The 19,898-nt window shown below is 44.5% G+C and overlaps 1 protein-coding gene across 3 annotated transcripts in view; it reads left to right on the forward strand.

Annotated features, from left to right (window-relative positions):
* The window catches only part of TFEC (transcription factor EC), a 327,748-nt gene that overhangs the window by 294,129 nt on the left and 13,721 nt on the right, over window positions 1-19,898 (forward strand). For all 3 annotated transcript variants that reach the window (XM_078674359.1, XM_078674360.1, XM_078674361.1), the window contains exon 7: window positions 19,502-19,649. In XM_078674359.1, the coding sequence (XP_078530485.1) occupies window positions 19,502-19,649 (148 nt within the window). The remainder of the gene's footprint in view (window positions 1-19,501; window positions 19,650-19,898) is intronic.

Below are 19,898 nucleotides of genomic sequence, written 5' to 3' on the forward strand. Positions count from 1 at the left end.
GGTGTGTCTGGCTACGGATCGTGTCTGTGGCGTAACAATAGCCCCCGCAGGCCCTGCCGAGGGCGGGGTCCCCATTCTCCAGGGGGCCCCCTCCGGCACTGTGCATGGGTGGCGGCTTAGAGCTCTAGAATGTCTCCAGAGAGTGGGGGATCCCTTCCATGTACTTTTCAGGGGGACCCCCTCAAGTTTTGTTATGCCAATGGATCATGCTTGTCGGTGATGTAATACCTAGCTTGTAACATTTCAGTAGACAACCGATTGAATATGATTCTAAGAGAATCTTCTACGTTCATATACTGGGATGCCTTTGTGTTACCTGGAGCTACTGTGGTCTTGTCTTATTAAATAATATATACAGAAAATAGAGAAAAAAATCTTTGAAACATTTAGGGGTATATTCACAAGACTGTGTGATAACTACAGAAAGAGTAGCGTAACACAACTTTCAACATCGCAGCCCATCGCGGGAAAACAACTCTGTGACAACGTGAAATTCACAACATGGCGGTAGCATGCGATAGACTGCCGACACCGCGGACAACACCCATGACACAACCACCTTGACGGAGATAAAAACACAAATCCCAACGTGAAAAAACCTGCGATTGGCAAAAGCGCAATAAGAAAACTGTGATTTCCAATGCGAGGGCAGCAATACACATGCGCAATGCGGGAAAAAGCACACTGAAAAATCCACAGAACAAAATCCAACAACAGCGGAGTACCACAGACGCACCCTGGCCAACTGTAGAGGACAACATGTGCACCACAACATCTAAGCACTGCGGAAGAACAGAACCGACAGGCACACCGCATGAAAGAGACCAGTGGCAGACAAATCAGAGCCGCACAAGCGACACACCCATCGTGCAGCATATGCATATAGGCAGGAGTGCACCTCGACATTGACAACATCCCGGTACAAACAGTACACCCACCACATTTGAACACAGGTCACAACTGATTCCGCAAATGTGCATGACCTGGCAAATCACGTCTGAAATTGCAGGGCAAAGTAACATTAAAATGTACAAATATGAGCCAAAACCTGAAAATATGTTTTGTTCACACATGCAGTGCATATGGACATTTACTACTGTCGCTTGATTGCCATGGACGGCCACATTCTGACGTGCTCATGAGAAGTAAGTGTCAATGATGGTATTACTACAGTGGGGACCTGCCCCTTCACCACCATCATTGTCCAGTACCTCTGGGACTGGGATCCATGGGGCCCTGGTGTGAACACAGATGTTGTGCAACACACAACATGCAACGATCAGCTTGCACACGATGTCCGTGCTGTACACGAGCTTCCCACCTGTGCCGTCTAGGCACCTAAAACATGACTTCAACACGCCAAATGTGCGTTCCAGGGTGCCCCTGGTGCGTATGTTTGCTGCATTGTACTGCCTGTGGGTGGGTGTGTTCGGATCCAGGAGGGGTGTCATCTTCCAAGGGAAGAGTGCATATCCTTGATCACCTGTGACAGTGCAGGGAGAAAAGAGTCAATACTTTTTTTACTTTATTTTTCAAAGTTTCTTGTTTACAGTAACAATACAAAGCATGTAAGCAAGTATTCAGAGTCAGGACAGTATGTATAATCTTTACATTGGTAATTCCTGTAGAAGTAGCACAAACAGTATACATTCAAGTGAGCAATACAGTAGATCCTTATGGTGTTGTTTAAACGCCTTGCGTATTACTATTCATTGCAGGTATCATTTGTCAATAATTACATAGCAGAAACAGAGAAGAGAGGAGTGAATCATTAAGCATAGAGATAATAACCAGAGACTTCTTAATGGCCATCTGTGTAAAGAATAGTTGAGTAGTGTGGTGAGCAAATAGTGAAAGCCCGCGTCAGAGACATAACAATAGTTGTGCAGTTCATCAGTGAGTCTTATATTTCTCGTGGGACATAGGTGAGGACTTAGGAGGTGAACCATCATCGGCTGGATTCACCGTTGGATGTGCGATCAAGTAGCTCGTAAGAGGGCCCCATATATTCCTAGGTTGTGTTGTACTAGGAATTGATTCTGCATAATGGGACTGTTGCTCCTGGCAATACAATAAGTCCGTCATCCAATCTTTAAACTTAGGCACTCTACCCCAACAACATGCCACTCTTCTTTTGGCCATTAACAGAACCAGGGAGACGTATTTACGTTGTGCTTTAGGGATGTGTTTGGTGTGGCCCAATAAAGCAAGGAGAGGGGTTTTCACTATAGTCAGTGCTGTCACCTGTTCCAAAACCTCCAGGACCTGTCCCCAGTAATCATGCACACCCAGGCAGTCCCGGGCTAGATGAAGAAAATCTGCGTTCGGGCTGCTGCATATATCGCAGCAGTCCGAGTCCCTGAGTTTATATCTGCACATCCTAGCAGGGGTGTAGTACGTGCAGTGGAGGACTTTGAAGTGTGTGATGCATAGTCTACTTCTAGCTGAAATTTGCTCAATCTACATGCATCAATAAAACCATTGAGCATCCGATAAGTCAAAACCAAGTTCTGAAGCCCAGTGTGTACGTGCGGGACTTGTGGACCTCGTTCGTTGAGTATGTATTGTATGGTATATCATGGATACTAGTCGCTTTGGATAGGTTGCGCTAAGTATCAAATGAAGAGGGAGGAGGCAGGGGGGCTCCTGCGGGAACTCCGGGGTGTTAAAGTGTATGCCCTGTCAGAGACGTACATACAGAAAGATGTCTACGGGAGTTGGTTGGTGGTCTTGGAAGAAAAGGTTGGTGGTGCGAAATCTGCCGTCTTGATAAAAATCACCCCATTTATTGATGTGAATACGGTTTATGAGCCGACGAAAGGCCATCTCTTGTAGCAGTGGCATATTAGGGTGGTATAGAAGGGGGAGGGTTGGCGAATATAACATGGGATTTTGCATTATGGTCTTTATGCGATTCCAGGCCATTATCCAGCATGTGAGTGTAGTGAGTTCTTTATCTCGTGGTTTTACGTCGGTGTGAAGCGCACCTTCAATGGGTATAGGGTCAGCTAGCCAGTGTTCTACCACTACTTGAGACATATATCAGGGGCATGTACCCAGTAATAAACATAGTAGGCCTGTCTATGCTTTCGATTGTTGTGCCACAGTGAAGGCGCATCAGTTCTTCCCTATCTCGGGAGATGCGAATGCCCAGATACTTTAAATCTGTGTCGCACCATTCTAGCGCTCAGCCTAGGGGGGAGTCTAGGGGGGAATTTAGGTATCGATGCGATTAGAGGAAATAGATTGGATTTCTTCCAATTGAAATTTCTACCAGAGAGCTGCCCAAATCTTAGGAATTCTCCTAGGATGGGATTTAAATTCTCCTGCGGGTCCCTGATGAATAAGGTGATATCATCTACATAGAGAGACACTAGAATCTGACGCAGATTACATCGAAGTGCCCTGTGATGGTGGTGTTGCTGGAGTTTTGCCACCAGTGGCTCTACTGCTAGGGCGAAGACGAAGGGCGATAGTGGGCAGCCTTGTCTTGTGCCTCTTGAAATCTCAAAGGCTGTGGAAATATGCCCATTATAAGAACCTTGGCTGCCGGACGGTGGTAGAGAAGCTGTATCCATGATAAAAAAGGGTGGAGGGAGCCCATACATTGCATTATACTGAAAATATAATCCCATTAGACTGAGTTGAATGCCCAAGTGGCATCGAAGAATACCGCAGCCAAGGGGAGTTCTGGTGCTACATTATGGAGAAGTGTGAAGAGGGTCCTCAAATTATGGGTAGTTGCTCTTCCAGGTATGAAGCCTGATTGGTCGGGGAGGACTAATTTTTCCATGAGCAGACTGGGCTTGTTAACTATGAGCGTAGCCAGGATTTTGGTGTCACAATTAGTCAGGGAGACTGGCCAGTACGAGTCACAGGTGGTCAGTGATTTATCAGGTTTGAGTAGGGATGTCACCAAAGCTTCTCTCATAGAAGGGGGAGTGTATTCGATTCCAGGGAGTCCTCATATACTTCACGCAAGATGGGGGCTAATTGGTCTAGGTATGTTTTGTAAAATTTAATGGGTATCCCATCCATGCCCGCGGCCTTCCCTGACTGTGTGTGCATTATGGCCTCACATATCTCCTCTAATTCAAATGGGGCACATAAGAATTCACGTTGTGTGTCTCCTAACCATCCTAATGCTACGTCGCCAAGATATTCCCCAAGGTCAAGTGGGTCAGTTCTGGTGGAGGTTTAGATCGAGGAATAGTGCTCATTGAATATATTGAGAATGTCTGCCGTGTCGCAATTAAGCGACCCGTCGGTCCCATGCATTTCCAGAACTTAGTTGGAAAATCGTGGCTTATGTATAGTTTCTGCTAACACTTTCCCAGGGCGTTCTTCCATCCTGTATCTCCTGGCTACCTAATACCTGCCCCTAAATTTGGCTTCACAGTTGGCAGTGTCTGTCTAATCAGTCAATGTGTTGCGGAACTTTCGCAGGAGGTCTCCATTAGGGCTGATGGACAGCTGTGTCTCTAATGCATTTAACTTAGTGTCCAGCTTCCTCAGTGTGTTTTGAATGTCCCTTAGTACACCGGCACTTTTGGATATACAGATTCCCCGTATGGTAGCTTTAAAGACTTCCCATATGGTTGCTACTTCCTACACAGAATTCTTTTTTGTACAAAAAAAATCTTCTATTTCATCCCCCAATTCCGTTTGAAAAACTGTGTCTAAAAGTGCGGAGGGTTGCAATCTCCATCCGCAGCATGGGGTGCAATATCCTGTTGAGCTCAAAGTTAGTAAAACTGGAGAGTGTTCCGAGTATGTGCATGCCAGATGTGTAACTCTTGTTATGGGAGGTACAAGTCCCCGTGAGAGAAACAGATAGTCCAGGAGTGTCCAGGATGCGGCCTGCGCAGTGAAATGTGTACCTTCGCGTTTGTGCTGGTGTGTGTGCCACCACGCATCAGTGAGGAAGCTCGCTTTAAGTATGCCTTGTAAGGCCGCATTGGATTTCGTGTAGTGATGTGGGGCAGGATTGGACCGGTTGATGGAGGGGTCATGTACTGCAATAAAATCATCCCCCTAAATTATATGGTTGGACCCAATCTCCACAATCTTGCCCAGGAGGGTATTGAACATCTCCGGGGTGTCTGTACTGGGGCAATAGCAGCATTCTGCGGCCAATCGCCCCCAAGCAAGACAGTATCTCCCTTCAGGATCACTGAGTGCCCCTTTGAAGGCAAAGGGTGTGCAAATTTTGATAATGATAGCTGTGCCCCTGAGGAATAGGATGAGAAGATTCTATGGTCAGCCCACTTCTGCGCAAAGTTGTTAGTGTGCTGGGGATTGCTATGTGTTTTTTGGAGCAATGCTATATTGGTTTGGTGTCTGTCTAGATAGGTTATAATCTGGCATGTCTTCCATGGATCTCGCAAACCCTCGGACATTCCAGGTGACGATGTTCAGTTTCCCCGGGGGGATTGTGTTAGTCATTGGTCCAGGGAATGTGCGATGAGTGGCATGGTAGTTGCTCAATGAGCTGTATCATGATTACTGAACAACTTTCCAGGCTATCCTGCTCTACTTTGAACATGCTAAAACTAGAAGAGCCCCGCCCTTTCCCCGCCCCCACACACTGAAGCAGCCCCAACATTCCAGTAGTGCGATCCCACCCTCCCACCCATTTCCCCAACAATAATGAAACATATGTTGCGTAAAATATGCAGCTATAAACAGTGGGGGATTGCCCGCCTTGAGGAACCCCTAGGTGTTGGCAGTTCACCTCGCCATCAGAATTCATGTTAGAAGGTGTGAATAAACTCAGAGAGGGCAGAGGGTGTCTGGCGTGCCATTTATGAGGAGGCTCACTTTGGCATTCGGTGACGTCCTGTTGTTCGGAGTGGAGTTTCCGAAGAGTAGATACAGATGGCGAAAGTCCGCCACGTCTTGCCTTATCTTTTGGCTGTTAGTGAGTACCTGGGTATAAGTCAATGTGAATCATCCTCTGCAACCAGAGAAGTTGATTGCTGGGACGCTGTTGGTGAGCCAGGATTATGGTTTGTGCATTTCAAATGTTTTGAGAATTAATCCACCTGTTGCGGTTTACTGAAGAATCATTGTTTGCCCTAATAGGTAATGTAATTCTGAGGTGTGCTGTATATAGCAATGCATAGTCAATTTGGGCCAATCACAATTTATTTTTTACTGCTGTGAATTTGCGCCTCTCTTCTTGCACTGTGGGAGTGAAGTTCGGATAGATGGAGAACGTGATGCCATCGAAGGACAAATGTTCTTTGCTTCTTGCCACACGGAGTGCCATGTCCCGGTCCCTATGATTCAGCAGTCTTGCGATTATAGGGCAAGGTGTGCTGCCCAGTGGTGGTTGCAGTCCGAGAGTGCGGTGCGTTGCGCATGCTCAATGATGAACTGGGGTGAGAAGGATTCTGCCCCAATGGACGGCATCAGTAATTTCTCGATGTATTCCTCCATTTTCCCTATGTTGGTCGTTTCTGGAATTCTGAGGACGCGAATGTTATTGCGCCTGCTTCTCGCCTCCAAATACTCGTTCTTAGCTGCAATGAGTTTCATGAGCTTGTCCATTTGGGCAACTTATGTTGTGACCTGGGATGTGGTGTCCTCAGTGTCCGATATGCGGCGTTCCACTTCCTTTATGCACTCCTCATGGCCCTCAAATGTATGAATAATGGCGTCCATGTGCGTTGACATGCTATCCACTTTGTCGACAATGGTGGCGAAGCCTTGCCTGACCTCCTGAAGAATGCTTTTCATGTCTGCATTCTGCGTGGCAGAGACCTCTTGGGTAACTTCCCCCCCGGCCTTATCCTGCTCATCCTGTAGGGTGCGAGTGCTTTTTTTGGCCTCAAAGTGGAGACGTGGTTGACGTTTATCAGGCGTTCCCATTGTGGGACTCACCAATAATCGTTGACATGCCTCACTACTCTGCCGTTTGCGCCACAGTGCAGGGGGAGTACAGTCTGGTGTTTTTGTTGGAGCAGTCGGGGGGGATGACCTCGTGGGCTGTTGCCTCTTCTTCCACTGGACCTGTGTAGCTGGGTATGAGTGAAGTGTAGCTCTCAGAAGTCGCCAGGTACTATCACTCCTGCGCTTGCAAGTCACTATGCATGTAGTGCGATCGTGCTCATTGCTAAGGGAGTAAATAATTATGGTGGTTTTATTGGCAGGTCAAAAAAAGTCCAGCTTTGCAGTTGTTGCCCCCCCAATATCGCGCCGTTGATGCTGTGTCAAAGTTATAAGGGGAGCGCTAGTGCGCAAGTTTACTTTCTGTTGAGGAGCACCAGGTCAGGTATATTGGCCCAGGGAGTTCGCTGTACTGTGTCTTGATGGCAGGCGTTGCTGTTCTCAGCGCCTAGGGAGAGTGAAGGAGGAAGTCCTGCAGGTCACTAGCACGTCATGCCACCTACCGCAATTGAGCCCTCCGGGGTTTGCTCATTTTGCCTCTCAGCGATATCAACGCAGCGGGAGCAGTGATGCAGTGAGAGCCTTGCCGATCCCCCAGCGTTGTGCAGCTTCATTAGATGGCTGCTCTGTCCTGGGAGTGTGGCATCTCTCTCTAGTTCCATGCCGAAGGGCCTAGTTGCCGTGTGGGAGTCCACAGCCTTGCGTGTTGCCACCCGCCGCTCTGTCGTAATGTACCTCACAGGCGGTGCGGGAATGATGATCTTGCAGCAGGGACCCAGAGAATGCGATCAGGTGAGAACTTACACTGGGGCTTCAGTAGGTTGTGAACTCTAATGGGAGCGCTTGAGCGCGAGTTTACTTTCTGTTGAGGAGCACCAGTTCAGGTATATTGGCCCAGGGAGTTCACTATGCTGTGTCATGATGGCAGGCGTTGCTGTTCTCTTCCCCCAGGGAGAGTGTGGGAGAAAGTCCGGCAGGTCCCTTGCGCGTCGTGCCACCTACCGCATTTGAGCCCTCCGGGACTGGTGCAGTTTGCCTCCCAGCGATATCAGCACAGTGAGAGCCGCGCTGATCTTGCTGCATTGTGTGGCTTCAAAAGATGGCTGCTCTTTCCCGGGCGTGTGGTGTCCCCCTCTAGCTCTGTGCCAGAGGGCTAGTTGCCGCGTGGGAGTCCGCAGCCTCGAGTGTTACCGCCTGCTGCTCTGTCGCACCACGCCTCCCAGGCGGACACTGCGGTGTGGGAATAATGACCTTGCTGTAGGGACCTGGCGGGTGCGATCAGGCTGAAACTTACACCGGGGTTTCAGTAGGTTGTGAGCTCTGACGGGCTGTTGTTTGGGCCGTCATCGGTGCCTATGAGCAGGATAAATAATGAATCAAAACATCGGGCTGCAGGGGCCTTACGATAGAGCGGCTATCTTGCGTGTGGCCACGTAGAACCCCAGAAAAGAGTCAATAATTGGGTTGGCCGAATGTGATGGCAGGTCCACCAATCCAGTGACACCTGTGCTGGCTGTGTGTGGGGTGAGTGTAAGCCAGCCCACAGGGAGTAACTGATGCTGGCAACTTCACCAACAGTCTTCAGGCACCCAGAAATACAATGCCAGAATAAGGGGGATGACACGATTCGAACAGGGCTAGTGGCCCCGGATGCACAGCGGGTGAAACTAGCTCACCACCACGGGACACTGACCTTTGGGAGACTGGGGTAGGGTCATGTGGGCAGAGCAGTGCCTCAAATGTGTTATGGCTGCATTTTGCTTCGCCACACGTTCAACTGTTGTGTGGTTGTGGTGCCATGAAATGTCAGTTTTGGGTGCACGAGTAGGCCAGGATGACCATGGTGTGGTTTGGTTGTGTCTGGTAGGGGGTCGTGTAGTTTGACATATTGATTGTGGTTTGGTCACGTGTGCATCCCCACAGTTGTGCATTGTGCTGACGAGGCATTGGGATATGTGGTGTGTTGACTTGGCACTTACCAACAAGCATTCCCATTCCATATGTGCCATCCTGGAAGAACTGGTTGATGATGGACTGTTGGAAGATGAAGGAATCATGCACACTGACTGGGTAGTTGGCGACAACATTAGTGAAGAGTCCCCAGTGGTCCATCATTGCCTGCACAGTGATGGAATGCGTGCGCTTTCTGTTGCAGTAGTGGTGTGCAGTATCCGCAGGGGGCACAAGTGGGACATGTGTGCAGTCTACTGCCCCCAACACGGCCGGGAATCCGGCTATGGCATAGAAGCCTTACTTGGTCTCCAGCTGTTCCTGAGCTGTGTTGGGGAAATGAAGTTACTGGGGTATGAAGCTGAGGATGGCATCCAGGACAGGTGTGATAAACTTGTATAGGGCTGGCTGTGAGACCCCTCCAACTGGCAGTTGTTGGTTGGAAGGTACCAGAAGCCAACAGGTACAGCACAGCCAGCAGCTTTGTCTGCGGATGTAAGTTGGTTCTCTGTTGTGTTGGGACGGTCAGACTGTGGGCGATGTGGGTCATGATGCGTTGAATAGTTGCCCTTTTGAGCCTGACTTCCTCGTGCTTCAGGTCTGTGAGTGTGCCTTTGTGGTGGTCCGGTGGGGTGCGTGTCCGGGACCTGGGGGTGGTGGCGGTCCCGGGGGTGGTGGCCGTGGGTGTTGTGGCCCTGTTGGGGCTCCGAGCTGCATGAAGAGTAGCTCCATGGTGTTGTTTGTTTGTCGGGTGTGGCTGTGTGGAGAGCTCAGTTGCCTACTGCAGGTAGTTGTCCTTCTTTACACCTGGTTGAGGCAGGTGTTAAATACCTGCGGCTACCGCTGCTTATCGCCTGTTTTCGGTTCACTTTGCAGATCTGTCACTTCGTTGTGAAAGTGGTGGTGTTGTTTTTTCGTGTGTTTCTGCACGGGAGCGCCTACTCTGCATCTCATTAGTGTTAGTTGGGGTCTCCACCATGGCGTTAGGTTTTGGGACTGTTATCGCAGGAATTCTGACGATGTCTGCTGTTAGCACCAGCTTGTGAATGGTGGGGTAAATTTATCATGATTTTGGCAGCGATAAAGTGCAGTTAATTCGGCGATAGCTCCTTCTGAATATGCCCCTTAGACTTTGCATGTTGTCACGTTTATTTGTTTGGCCCTGAATTTTAATAACAGTCAGTGATATGCAGAATATGAATTTGATAATAGCTATGAAATAATAATGTGTTGATCACTGCCTTTTGTTGTTTGATTTGGTCGAGTGAGGTTATGTGCATAAAATAATAGATTGATTTCTTAATTATATACTACTAGAAGTCAAATGCATCTTAAGCAGCAAATAATAATATAATTTAAGATATTGATCTAATGAAGCAAAGTCAGTTCAATAACTTAGCTTCTCTAGATAGGATTTAAATGTTTTTCTTTCCAGTGCCTTAATTTTTTCTTTTATCAGTCACTTCTTGGCTAAAAGTTATGAAAGGGCGCCTTATTAAAAGCCGTGCTGCTACAGTCTTCTCTAGCATTGCCAGAACTGAACTGGGGTTAATTTGCTACTAATGTTCATGGTGATTGTAACAATCGTTTCATTGAATGTCAAATTGAATAGAGCTCTGTTTAAGACCGGAACTTGTGAAAGTTATTTAAATAACTGAATTATTGAATCAAATGTACAAACAGAAGGGGCGTTATCATCAAGTGTTGTCCGCAGGGTGTTTTGCAGGCAACTTTCTAAAAATATCAAGTTGTTTCCATTAGATTATCTAGACAAAACTTAATGAAGGAAGACGGAGATCCTAAAATACGACTTGCACCTGTGCATTGAAAATCGTAGAAGTGAAAATGGGAGTAGAAGAAATGCACAGTGCAACAAATCTGAAACAAGCTTTGGCAATGCCAGGATGTCTGACTTATGATTGAAAGTGCCTCTTCAATTATCATTGGGTTAAGGCACTCAATAGTTCATGACGCATGCACTCTGACAATCATCATTGCACTCGTGCATCCATTCATCTACTCACTAACACATTCTTTCATACACCCAATTACACAATCACAAAAACACACATTTAAACTCAACAACATACGTAAAATAAAGCACATAAATATAATTAGATGAAAGAAAACATGCTGCTGCCTAAACATAGTGGACATATGATTGCAATAATAAATTAAATTAAAAATAGCAGCAGGTGTTTGTCTGTTGTATCATTGTTCTAAACTTTTTACATGACTGACATTTTTAGAATCAATATGTTTGACACCTCAATACGGTAAAACAAACGCATATCATGGACTCTATGATGGTCACCTGCTTTTCAGGAAGTGACCACACAGATTGCTGCATTTTGCAGATGAACTGAGCGCCAAGTAAAATGCACATTAGCCTTTTCTGTGGAGTCGTTAAATATTCTAAAAATGAAAAGAGAAAGAGAAGAAGGAAATACATGAAATAGGAACATGAGCCTGAAGGACTGGTCCACCAGCCCTGGCTAGGAGCACATTCCTTTTCAAGCTAATCAGACAAATGCCGTCAGTTACAGGGCAAGAGAGTCAATGGCTGAATTGGGTTGACCCACTGCGCCCTGTTGCATACTATCATGGATGGAAGCAGAGTGTAAATGACACCCATGCATACCAGTGGCTGTTTTAACAAAATGCATGTTTGCCGGCTTTACCACAATGCAATACCAATCCACCTTAAACTTAAAGGTCTAATGGCATTAACACACGTTTCATTATACTTCAGTAACCCCTACTGCCTTTGTTGTAACTTTTCATAAAAAGCAGATCAAACCTACGGCATCTGAGTTTTTTCCAATGAACACATGAGGCCTATAACTTTCATCAGTGGCTTGTCACCTTAACCACCTTGAACCTACTGTATTCTGCATCACCTTTCACACAATGAAGCTATCAGGTATACAGGGATGCAATTAACAAGATGTACAAAATGACACACCAAAACAATCTTCTCCGAATCTCATATCTTTGGCAACTCATCAGTCAATATTCTTCATATATTTCTTAATTTCATGTCAGATGTGGACTTAGCATTGGCAGCACATTCATCAAGTTCATTTTGTGAGGAAAAGAAAGTGATTTGAAAAGGAAGTTGTAAAAGCAGACAAAACTACATAGGTAAGAGGGTTCAATGACCTGCATGCGTAAGATAAGGCTGAGGAATTGGTTACAGTTAGAAGATGGAAGCAAAATATATTTTCCTTAGACCATTGACTTCTATAATAAGTCCCAGCAGGGAAAGTAGATTTCTTTAGCGTCTATTATCTCTTACCATACAAACTTTAAATAGTTTAGCCTAACCCTGGTAAGTGACGCATTCTAGTCTCATTACATGGGCAGTAAAATATGCCCCCCCTTGAGGCAAGCAAGAGTTTTTTCATGATTCTAATGGAAGCACGCAGGACTCCCGGCCAATCATCACTAATATGCTTCTTAAAGAGAAAACATGGGTCACAGGCTACAGTGACTAGGCTCAATGAATCATTTTCCCCTTCACAGAACACAGAGACAAATAAGCAATACGGTATACTGATCACCTATCTTAGGCACACATATACATTATGTTACCATAAGTATGGGACCCCCTCTGTATTTACTTTAATGGTCAGGGAAAGAGAGGAACAACAAAAACACAATTAGAAATATCCCCCCACGACCTCTATAATTTTAACGGTGACAACTCCTACACATTTTCTGTTATACTTTAACACATTATGGCAACATCAATTTTTTTCCATTTATAGTTTTATTATTTTTTATATATTTTATAGTACAAAAAATCACTTATCAATTTATCATTTTAACTTGTACATTTTCAGAGCTCATTTAGTAAAATACATAGTAATGCATTTAAGACAATAAAAGACATGTCCATTCCATGCAGAAAAACCATATACAACTAAACCATTCTTACAATTACACACACAAAAACTCTCTCATGCATACTGCATTCACTACTTATTCTGCGTCTGAGGAATCGCAGATTGAGGTGCGAAATAATACGCAAGGTCGACGCGTTTCGGCGGTATGAGACCACCTTCCTCAGGGCCTTTCTTGCAGAATAATCAGATATTCAAAGAAATACTTTACAACCACTGCATGGTAGGATATCTTAGTATTTTCGATAGTCAGGACCCTCGCTGCAGTCTCGAATTCATAAAATTCTCAGATTTATTTTAGGTTGTTCCGAGCAAGCCAGCTAGCTATTCTCAGGGTGATTGGTAATTCGTGGGATTTCTGTGGGTATTTTTCTTCCTTCAGGGAGTCAGGGTTTTTCTGAATTTCTTTAAATCCTCAAGGAGTAGAGTTTCTTCTGTCAGCTAGTTTATCGGACATGAGCCACATCCGCGACACGTCATATTTAGTTTCAAAATTATTTTTCGTTAGTTTGTCCTTATTCCGAATGGGTTTGGTCCATTTCCTGCCGGTGTCCCTTCGTAACGCCCTGTTAGCCTGTGGGCTGTGGGCTAACAGGGCGTTACGAAGGGACACCGGCAGGAAATGGACCAAACCCATTCGGAATAAGGACAAACTAACGAAAAATAATTTTCGCACCTCAATCTGCAATCCCTTAGACGCAGAATAAGTAGTGAATGCAGTATGCATGAGAGAGTTTTTGTGTGTGTAATTGTAAGAATGGTTTAGTTGTATATGGTTTTTCTGCATGGAATGGACATGTCTTTTATTGTCTTAAATGCATTACTATGTATTTTACTAAATGAGCTCTGAAAATGTACAAGTTAAAATGATAAATTGATAAGTGATTTTTTGTACTATAAAATATATATAAAAAATAATAAAACTATAAAAGGAAAAAAATTGATGTTGCCATAATGTGTTAAAGTATAACAGAAAATGTGTAGGAGTTGTCACCGTTAAAATTATAGAGGTCGTGGGGGGATATTTCTTATTACACATATACATTATGTACAGAGGGATGAACTCCTTTTATACATATGCAAGATTGGAACAGGCAGGGAAGATGCAGCACCTGTAATGCTGGATTTTTCTTCATTGGAATGCCATCAAATACCCTCCGTCTGTTCGAGAATCTTACATGCAGTTTATGATGCTTTTAATTTGGGCTTTAGAATATCTCCCAGGAGGGCTTTGTATAACTTGAGGTTGAGGATCTAGAGGTAACGTCACATTAAAAGGTTGATTCATTATATTTGTATTTGGTAACTGCCTGTGTTACCTTCTACATTGCAAACAAACAATGATCGGACTAGAGAAACAGTCAGGCATATGCCGTATTCTTTCAGGAAACCTTAAGTCATGTTTCTGTTAGAACTAGCATATATGGTCAGTGGTCCAGAAAGTGATGGGTTTTTCAATGCAGTGCTAGACTGCTGAGTGGCGATTATGCAACATGCATCACAGCAAGTACTAAGTGGTGATAGTTCCACAGATCTTTGGTTGATCTACAGGAAAACCATTGAGATTGATCTGATCATCATCTTTGGTAATGGGAAGCTACATGGGGGCTGTCGTTAAGGATGACGTGGATGCCACATTTGGATGGGACATTTCTGGTCACCAGCTTTGAGATGGGGTAGGTTACAGTATTGAAGAGCCGCAGTGGTACTTTTGGGAGGTGAATAATTGAGGAAATTGATGACAATAACGTTAAAGCTGGTATAGTTTGCTTTCCTTGGTCCATTAAAGAGTGAACATTTAGTATGGAACAATTGAGTGTTAAATTATCTTTGCATTGAAACCCGTTTTCAAGGAAACTATAACATTGCTGCACAAACAAAAATAGGGAGGAAGTCAACATATCCAAGAGACAGGGCTACCCTTGTGTTGAATTTAAGAATGCTGCTTTTAATCTGTGAGCAAACAGCAGGATTCATTACCTTTCTTGGTGTATGGTCATCGACCTCTGTCTCATAATCGTGTGCCTTACCCACTAAAAGGGTTAATCTAAAACAGCAATAGAATTTCACACATTGCCCTTCTCTGATTACACTCTGATTACCACCCACTTGTATTAATTATTATCTTTAAAAAGAGCAAAAATTAGAAATTAGAATGGAAATGGCATCATTTTCAGTCATCAAACTCTTATCGCAGATAGCACAACAAATTAAAGATTTCAAGTCGTTCAACATGGGCACAACACACATTTTAAATTAGTAGGAGATGTTTAACACACACGTACCCGTCCGTCTAGCCACATTTTCATAGGCAAATGGAATGAGCAATATAATAATTTAAATATTTTTCTAATACATTAAGTATATTATAAAATATTCTACCTGGAAATCTGTGCTTTAATGAAGGGTTCCACGAATGATGTATATATCTACTCGGAGAAATTAGTGGAGTGAGGATATGCAATTATGAACCAAGCAACCACGATTAAAAAAAATAAGAACCCAGGATGTAAAAGATAAACCGTCCATGAAGCTGGAAAGCTTATCAAGATAGCAAATACAATGAATAGAACAGGTATTTCTAAAGTGCATTCAGCCGTGGGTTTCTTGGTACCGAATAACAGATGTTTATTGTTAGTAAACATAATGCTAATCACTTCAGTGAACATGAAAGGAGGAAAGACTGAACAAACCCAACAGGATGTAAACCAGTGAACATCGAGGCAAATAAGACATCTGCAGTAGACACATCAGCCCATTGAGCTCTGAAGTACACAGGGATCAATACATCTGTCCCTCCAAAGAATAAGATAGGTTTTGAATTTTACCTTCATTTAAAATATTTATATATGCACAAAATGCTGCTTTTGAATAAGCATTTACATTCTATCGCAGACAAATCAAATTGAGTAAATGAAAAAGTGTTAGACTGGCGATGTTTGTAAAATGTTGCATACCTACATCACTCCAGTATTTAGAACACTTAGTCACTCATTTTGAAGGGTCAATCAATCAATCAATCAAGACATTTATAGAGCGCACTACTCACCCGTAGGGTCTCAAGGCGCTAGGAGGGGGGGGGGGGGTGCCGTCACTGCTCGAACAGCCAGGTCTTGAGCTTCTTCCTGAAGGAGAGGTGGTCTTGGGTCAGGCGCAGGTCGGTTGGGAGGGAGTTCCAGGTCTTGGCGGCCAGGTAGGAGAAGGACCTTCCTCCTGTTGTCGCTCTTCGGATGCGGGGGACGGCGGCGAGGGCGTGGCTGGTTGATCTGAGGTGGCGCTTGGGAGCGTAGAAGTTGACTCGGTTGTTGAGGTAGCTCGGGCCTTGGTCGTGTAGGGCTTTGTGTGCGTGGGTGAGGAGACGGAAGGTGATTCTTTTGTTGACGGGGAGCCAGTGCAGGTCTCTCAGATGTCCGGAGATGTGGCTGTTCCGTGGGATGTCGAGGATGAGTCTGGCTGAGGCGTTCTGGATCCACTGGAGTCTCTTCTGGAGCTTGGCGGTGGTTCCGGCGTAGAGGGCATTGCCGTAGCCCAGTCGGCTGGTGACGAGGGCCTGGGTGACAGTCTTCCTGGTCTCGGTGGGGATCCACCAGAAGATCTTCCGTAGCATGCGTAGGATGTTGAAGCATGACGAGGAAACGGCGTTGACTTGTCTAGTCATGGAGAGGCAGGAGTCCAGGATGAAGCCCAGGTTGCGTGCGTGGTCCGTCGGTTTGGGTGCGGTGCCCAGGGCGGGGGGCCACCAGGAGTCGTCCCAGGCGGAGGGCGAGGAGCCCAGGATGAGGACCTCCGTCTTGTCTGAGTTCAGTTTCAGGCGGTTGGTCGTCATCCACTCGGCTACATCTCTCATCCCTTCGTGCAGGTTGGCTCTGGCGGTGGCGGGGTCGTTGGTCAGGGAGAGGATCAGCTGGGTGTCGTCGGCGTAGGAGATTATGTTGAGGATGTGTTGGCGTGCGATGGCCGCGAGGGGGCTCATGTAGACGTTGAAGAGGGTGGGACTCAACGAGGATCCTTGAGGGACGCCGCAGATGACTTCGGTGGCCTCTGATTTGTACGGTGGTAGGCGGACTCTCTGTGTTCTTCCGTCTAGGAAGGAGGTGATCCATTCCAGTGCCTTCTCCTGGATTCCGATGTTGCCGAGGCGCTGCACTAGGGTGCGGTGGCAGACAGTGTCGAATGCCGCGGAGAGGTCCAGGAGGATGAGGGCCGCTGTTTCTCCGTTGTCCATCAGGGTTCGGATGTCATCGGTGGCAGCGATGAGGGCGGTCTCGGTGCTGTGGTTGGCTCGGAAGCCAGACTGTGAGGGGTCGAGGGATCCATTCGTCTCGAGGAAGGCGGCCAGCTGGAAGGTGCAACCTAATTTAGACATGCTACAAGGCATAAAATGTGCTTCAATAACACGGTGTGGCTGTCACACACACTGTAGAAGATGCCTGGAATCTAATATCCCTAGCCTGGGGAGCCTGCATGCAGTACCAAACAAACCCCTCAACAAACTCTCTCAGCAGAAAACGTTTCTAAATGGTCTCCCACTAAACTATAACTTCCCTTTAACTATCAGTCTTTGATTTATCAAATAATTTTAAATGTGTCAAAAATACCTTGGAAATACATCACTTCTGTTCCTGCTCAAAAGGCTTCTTTATCATTTAATGCATTAGCCTTGATCACTTCTGGAATTGTCTCCCACCTTTTCCTGACTATGTTTTACCCTGGTAACCGACAGTGGCAACTTGCAATTATTTTATCTTTAAAACAGCGTTTAGAATGTTAGGAAGTAACTGTGCTTAATTACTCTCTATATAAAAGCATTATAAAAATAAAGAAATGCTCAAAAATGGTGTGTTTCTCAGGTCTTGGATACAGAAAACAAGTATCAAGCAAATTATCAGATGCTCTGCATTTTCATGTGATTTCAAGGCAGAGTCAATGACGATTAGATGAAATGCGGTGAAGTAGAATCCAGTCTTCAATAAATCATATTATTCCTCACCATCAAGAGAGATGTAATTACACTTTTCTTCTGTAGAATCTTTTGTGCTACAGTAAGCAAAAGTTTAAATGTGAAAACACTTCAATAAAAAGGTAATATTCTTAACCCCTTCGACGCTCATGACGAGCTCAGCTCGTCATGGAGTTTCCATTGATTTCAATGAAAATTACATGGACCTCCTAGCACACCCCTTAGCATCCAAGTGGTTAAGTAATAACACAGAGCTCTCCCTAGTCAACCTCATATAAGTGTTAGAGTTATCAGATTCTAGGGAGGGCTACGATCCTTCCTGGGGCTGTCGAGTGTGATACATGGGATGAGCCCAGATGCCATATATGGAACAAAACAAAAGTCGGGGAATTACAAAAAGGACAGGTTGCACAATTAACGTCACATGTATCTTCACGCCGTCCTTGAACCATTTCTTTATGAGCATTTGAGAGCAATAATCGATAGTAGTGGTTTTAGTTATCGCACATCGTTTGTGCCTATATACATTTATTGTAGGTGAATTATTATAAACATAGGGAAAAAAATATTCTGGTGATGCTATATTGGTTTATGCACCCTACTATCAAAGGTGGCTAATGACAGACTGGAATAGGTCCCGTAAATTGAATCATGTAATTTAACAATCCAAAAACTCAAAACGGTATGATATCACAAAATACACTTTCTGAACCATAAGGTCCTGATCCACAAAGAACATTAAGTTGTATTTCATCTGTATCAGAAGACTATCTGTTTGATTACATCTTATAATAAACAGGAACAGTGCTCTCTACAAGTCCTTACGGTTAGGATGGTGTATTTCGTGATATCATACCGTCTTGAGTGCTTTGGTTGTTTGTTAAATTACATTATGACCATTTGAGACTGATATTGGCACATACAATAATTGCCAACGACAAGGATAGCCAGTGAATACAGTATGATGTCATAGAGTTTGGACGACTGGCTTTAATCCTATTATGTAACGCTCACCATCAACAGGCAGTTCTTAATCACACGGGATCTAACATTTAAACAGAGTGAGCTTGCATGTATTAACAGCCTAAAGGTTTATGGTATTCTCATAGTTGCACCAATACTTTACTTCCTGTTATTGGTAAATCATAGACAAAACTCTTTTGATTGTGTGAACTCTGATTGCGTTCAGTATTTGCCACTGCAGCATTTGTAGCAAGTTTTCCCTGGCGTTCCCACCTATGTACCCTTTTTCTTTACTGTTCGTCTTAAAGCAAACGCCTGAAGTAAAACTTAATGGGTAAGTGCTACCTGCAGGCGACCAACTATTAGCATAACTATTTTATTTCAACAACCATCCAGTATAAAAGAAATTGTTGAGAATAGTATTTCAAAGGAACTTCACACAATTAAGCTAAAGCTCTTAGAAAAGTAACTTCCCTGGTTCATTAATGTAGAAATATGGAGCATTGATTCTAATCTGGGAGTTAATAATAAAAGCAATTTTTACTAAAAATAAAAAAAAACTGTAATGATAGAATCATGCTTCGGCGCTGAGCTTCCCACAAAAAGTCACTTTATTACTTTCTTTTGACACTTATTTCCATTCCGGGATTAATTTTACTCTAAAAGGGCTTCTTAACTATTCTATTACATTTTCTATTCCGAAGCAATAATATCTAAGAGTGAATAATAGCCATATTAATCATTATTTCAGTTTAATGTACTTGATTGTGTAAGCTCTCTAGAATTTTGCTGATATCCAAAATCATGAAAATATTATCTCTTCATGTTACAGTGATATGAGATGGAACAAAGGAACGATTTTGAAAGCATCTGTCGAGTACATCAAGTGGCTACAAAAAGAACAACAGCGGGCCCGAGAGTTGGAGCACAGACAGAAGAAATTAGAGCAGGCCAACAGACGGCTCCTGCTTCGAATTCAGGTTGGTCATGAAGCCCTTTTGTCAGATTAACACGATTTACCCATTGTCACAATCAAATATCTTCTTTTCGTTTCTAAACTTCATCTGTGTGCACTTGCTTGATTACTTTGGAAGGCAGTGGCTCATGGCCCTTTGAAAAATATTGGGACACCCGAGGATATTAACTACACAAACATGTTTCTACCAGGACCTAGAAGGCTGAAATACACATTTTAAGACATGTATTCAAACGAGGAAGTCTTGAGTTTT

Source organism: Lissotriton helveticus, chromosome 1_1 (assembly GCF_964261635.1).
Source record: "Lissotriton helveticus chromosome 1_1, aLisHel1.1, whole genome shotgun sequence".
NCBI classification, from domain to species: domain Eukaryota; kingdom Metazoa; phylum Chordata; class Amphibia; order Caudata; family Salamandridae; genus Lissotriton; species Lissotriton helveticus.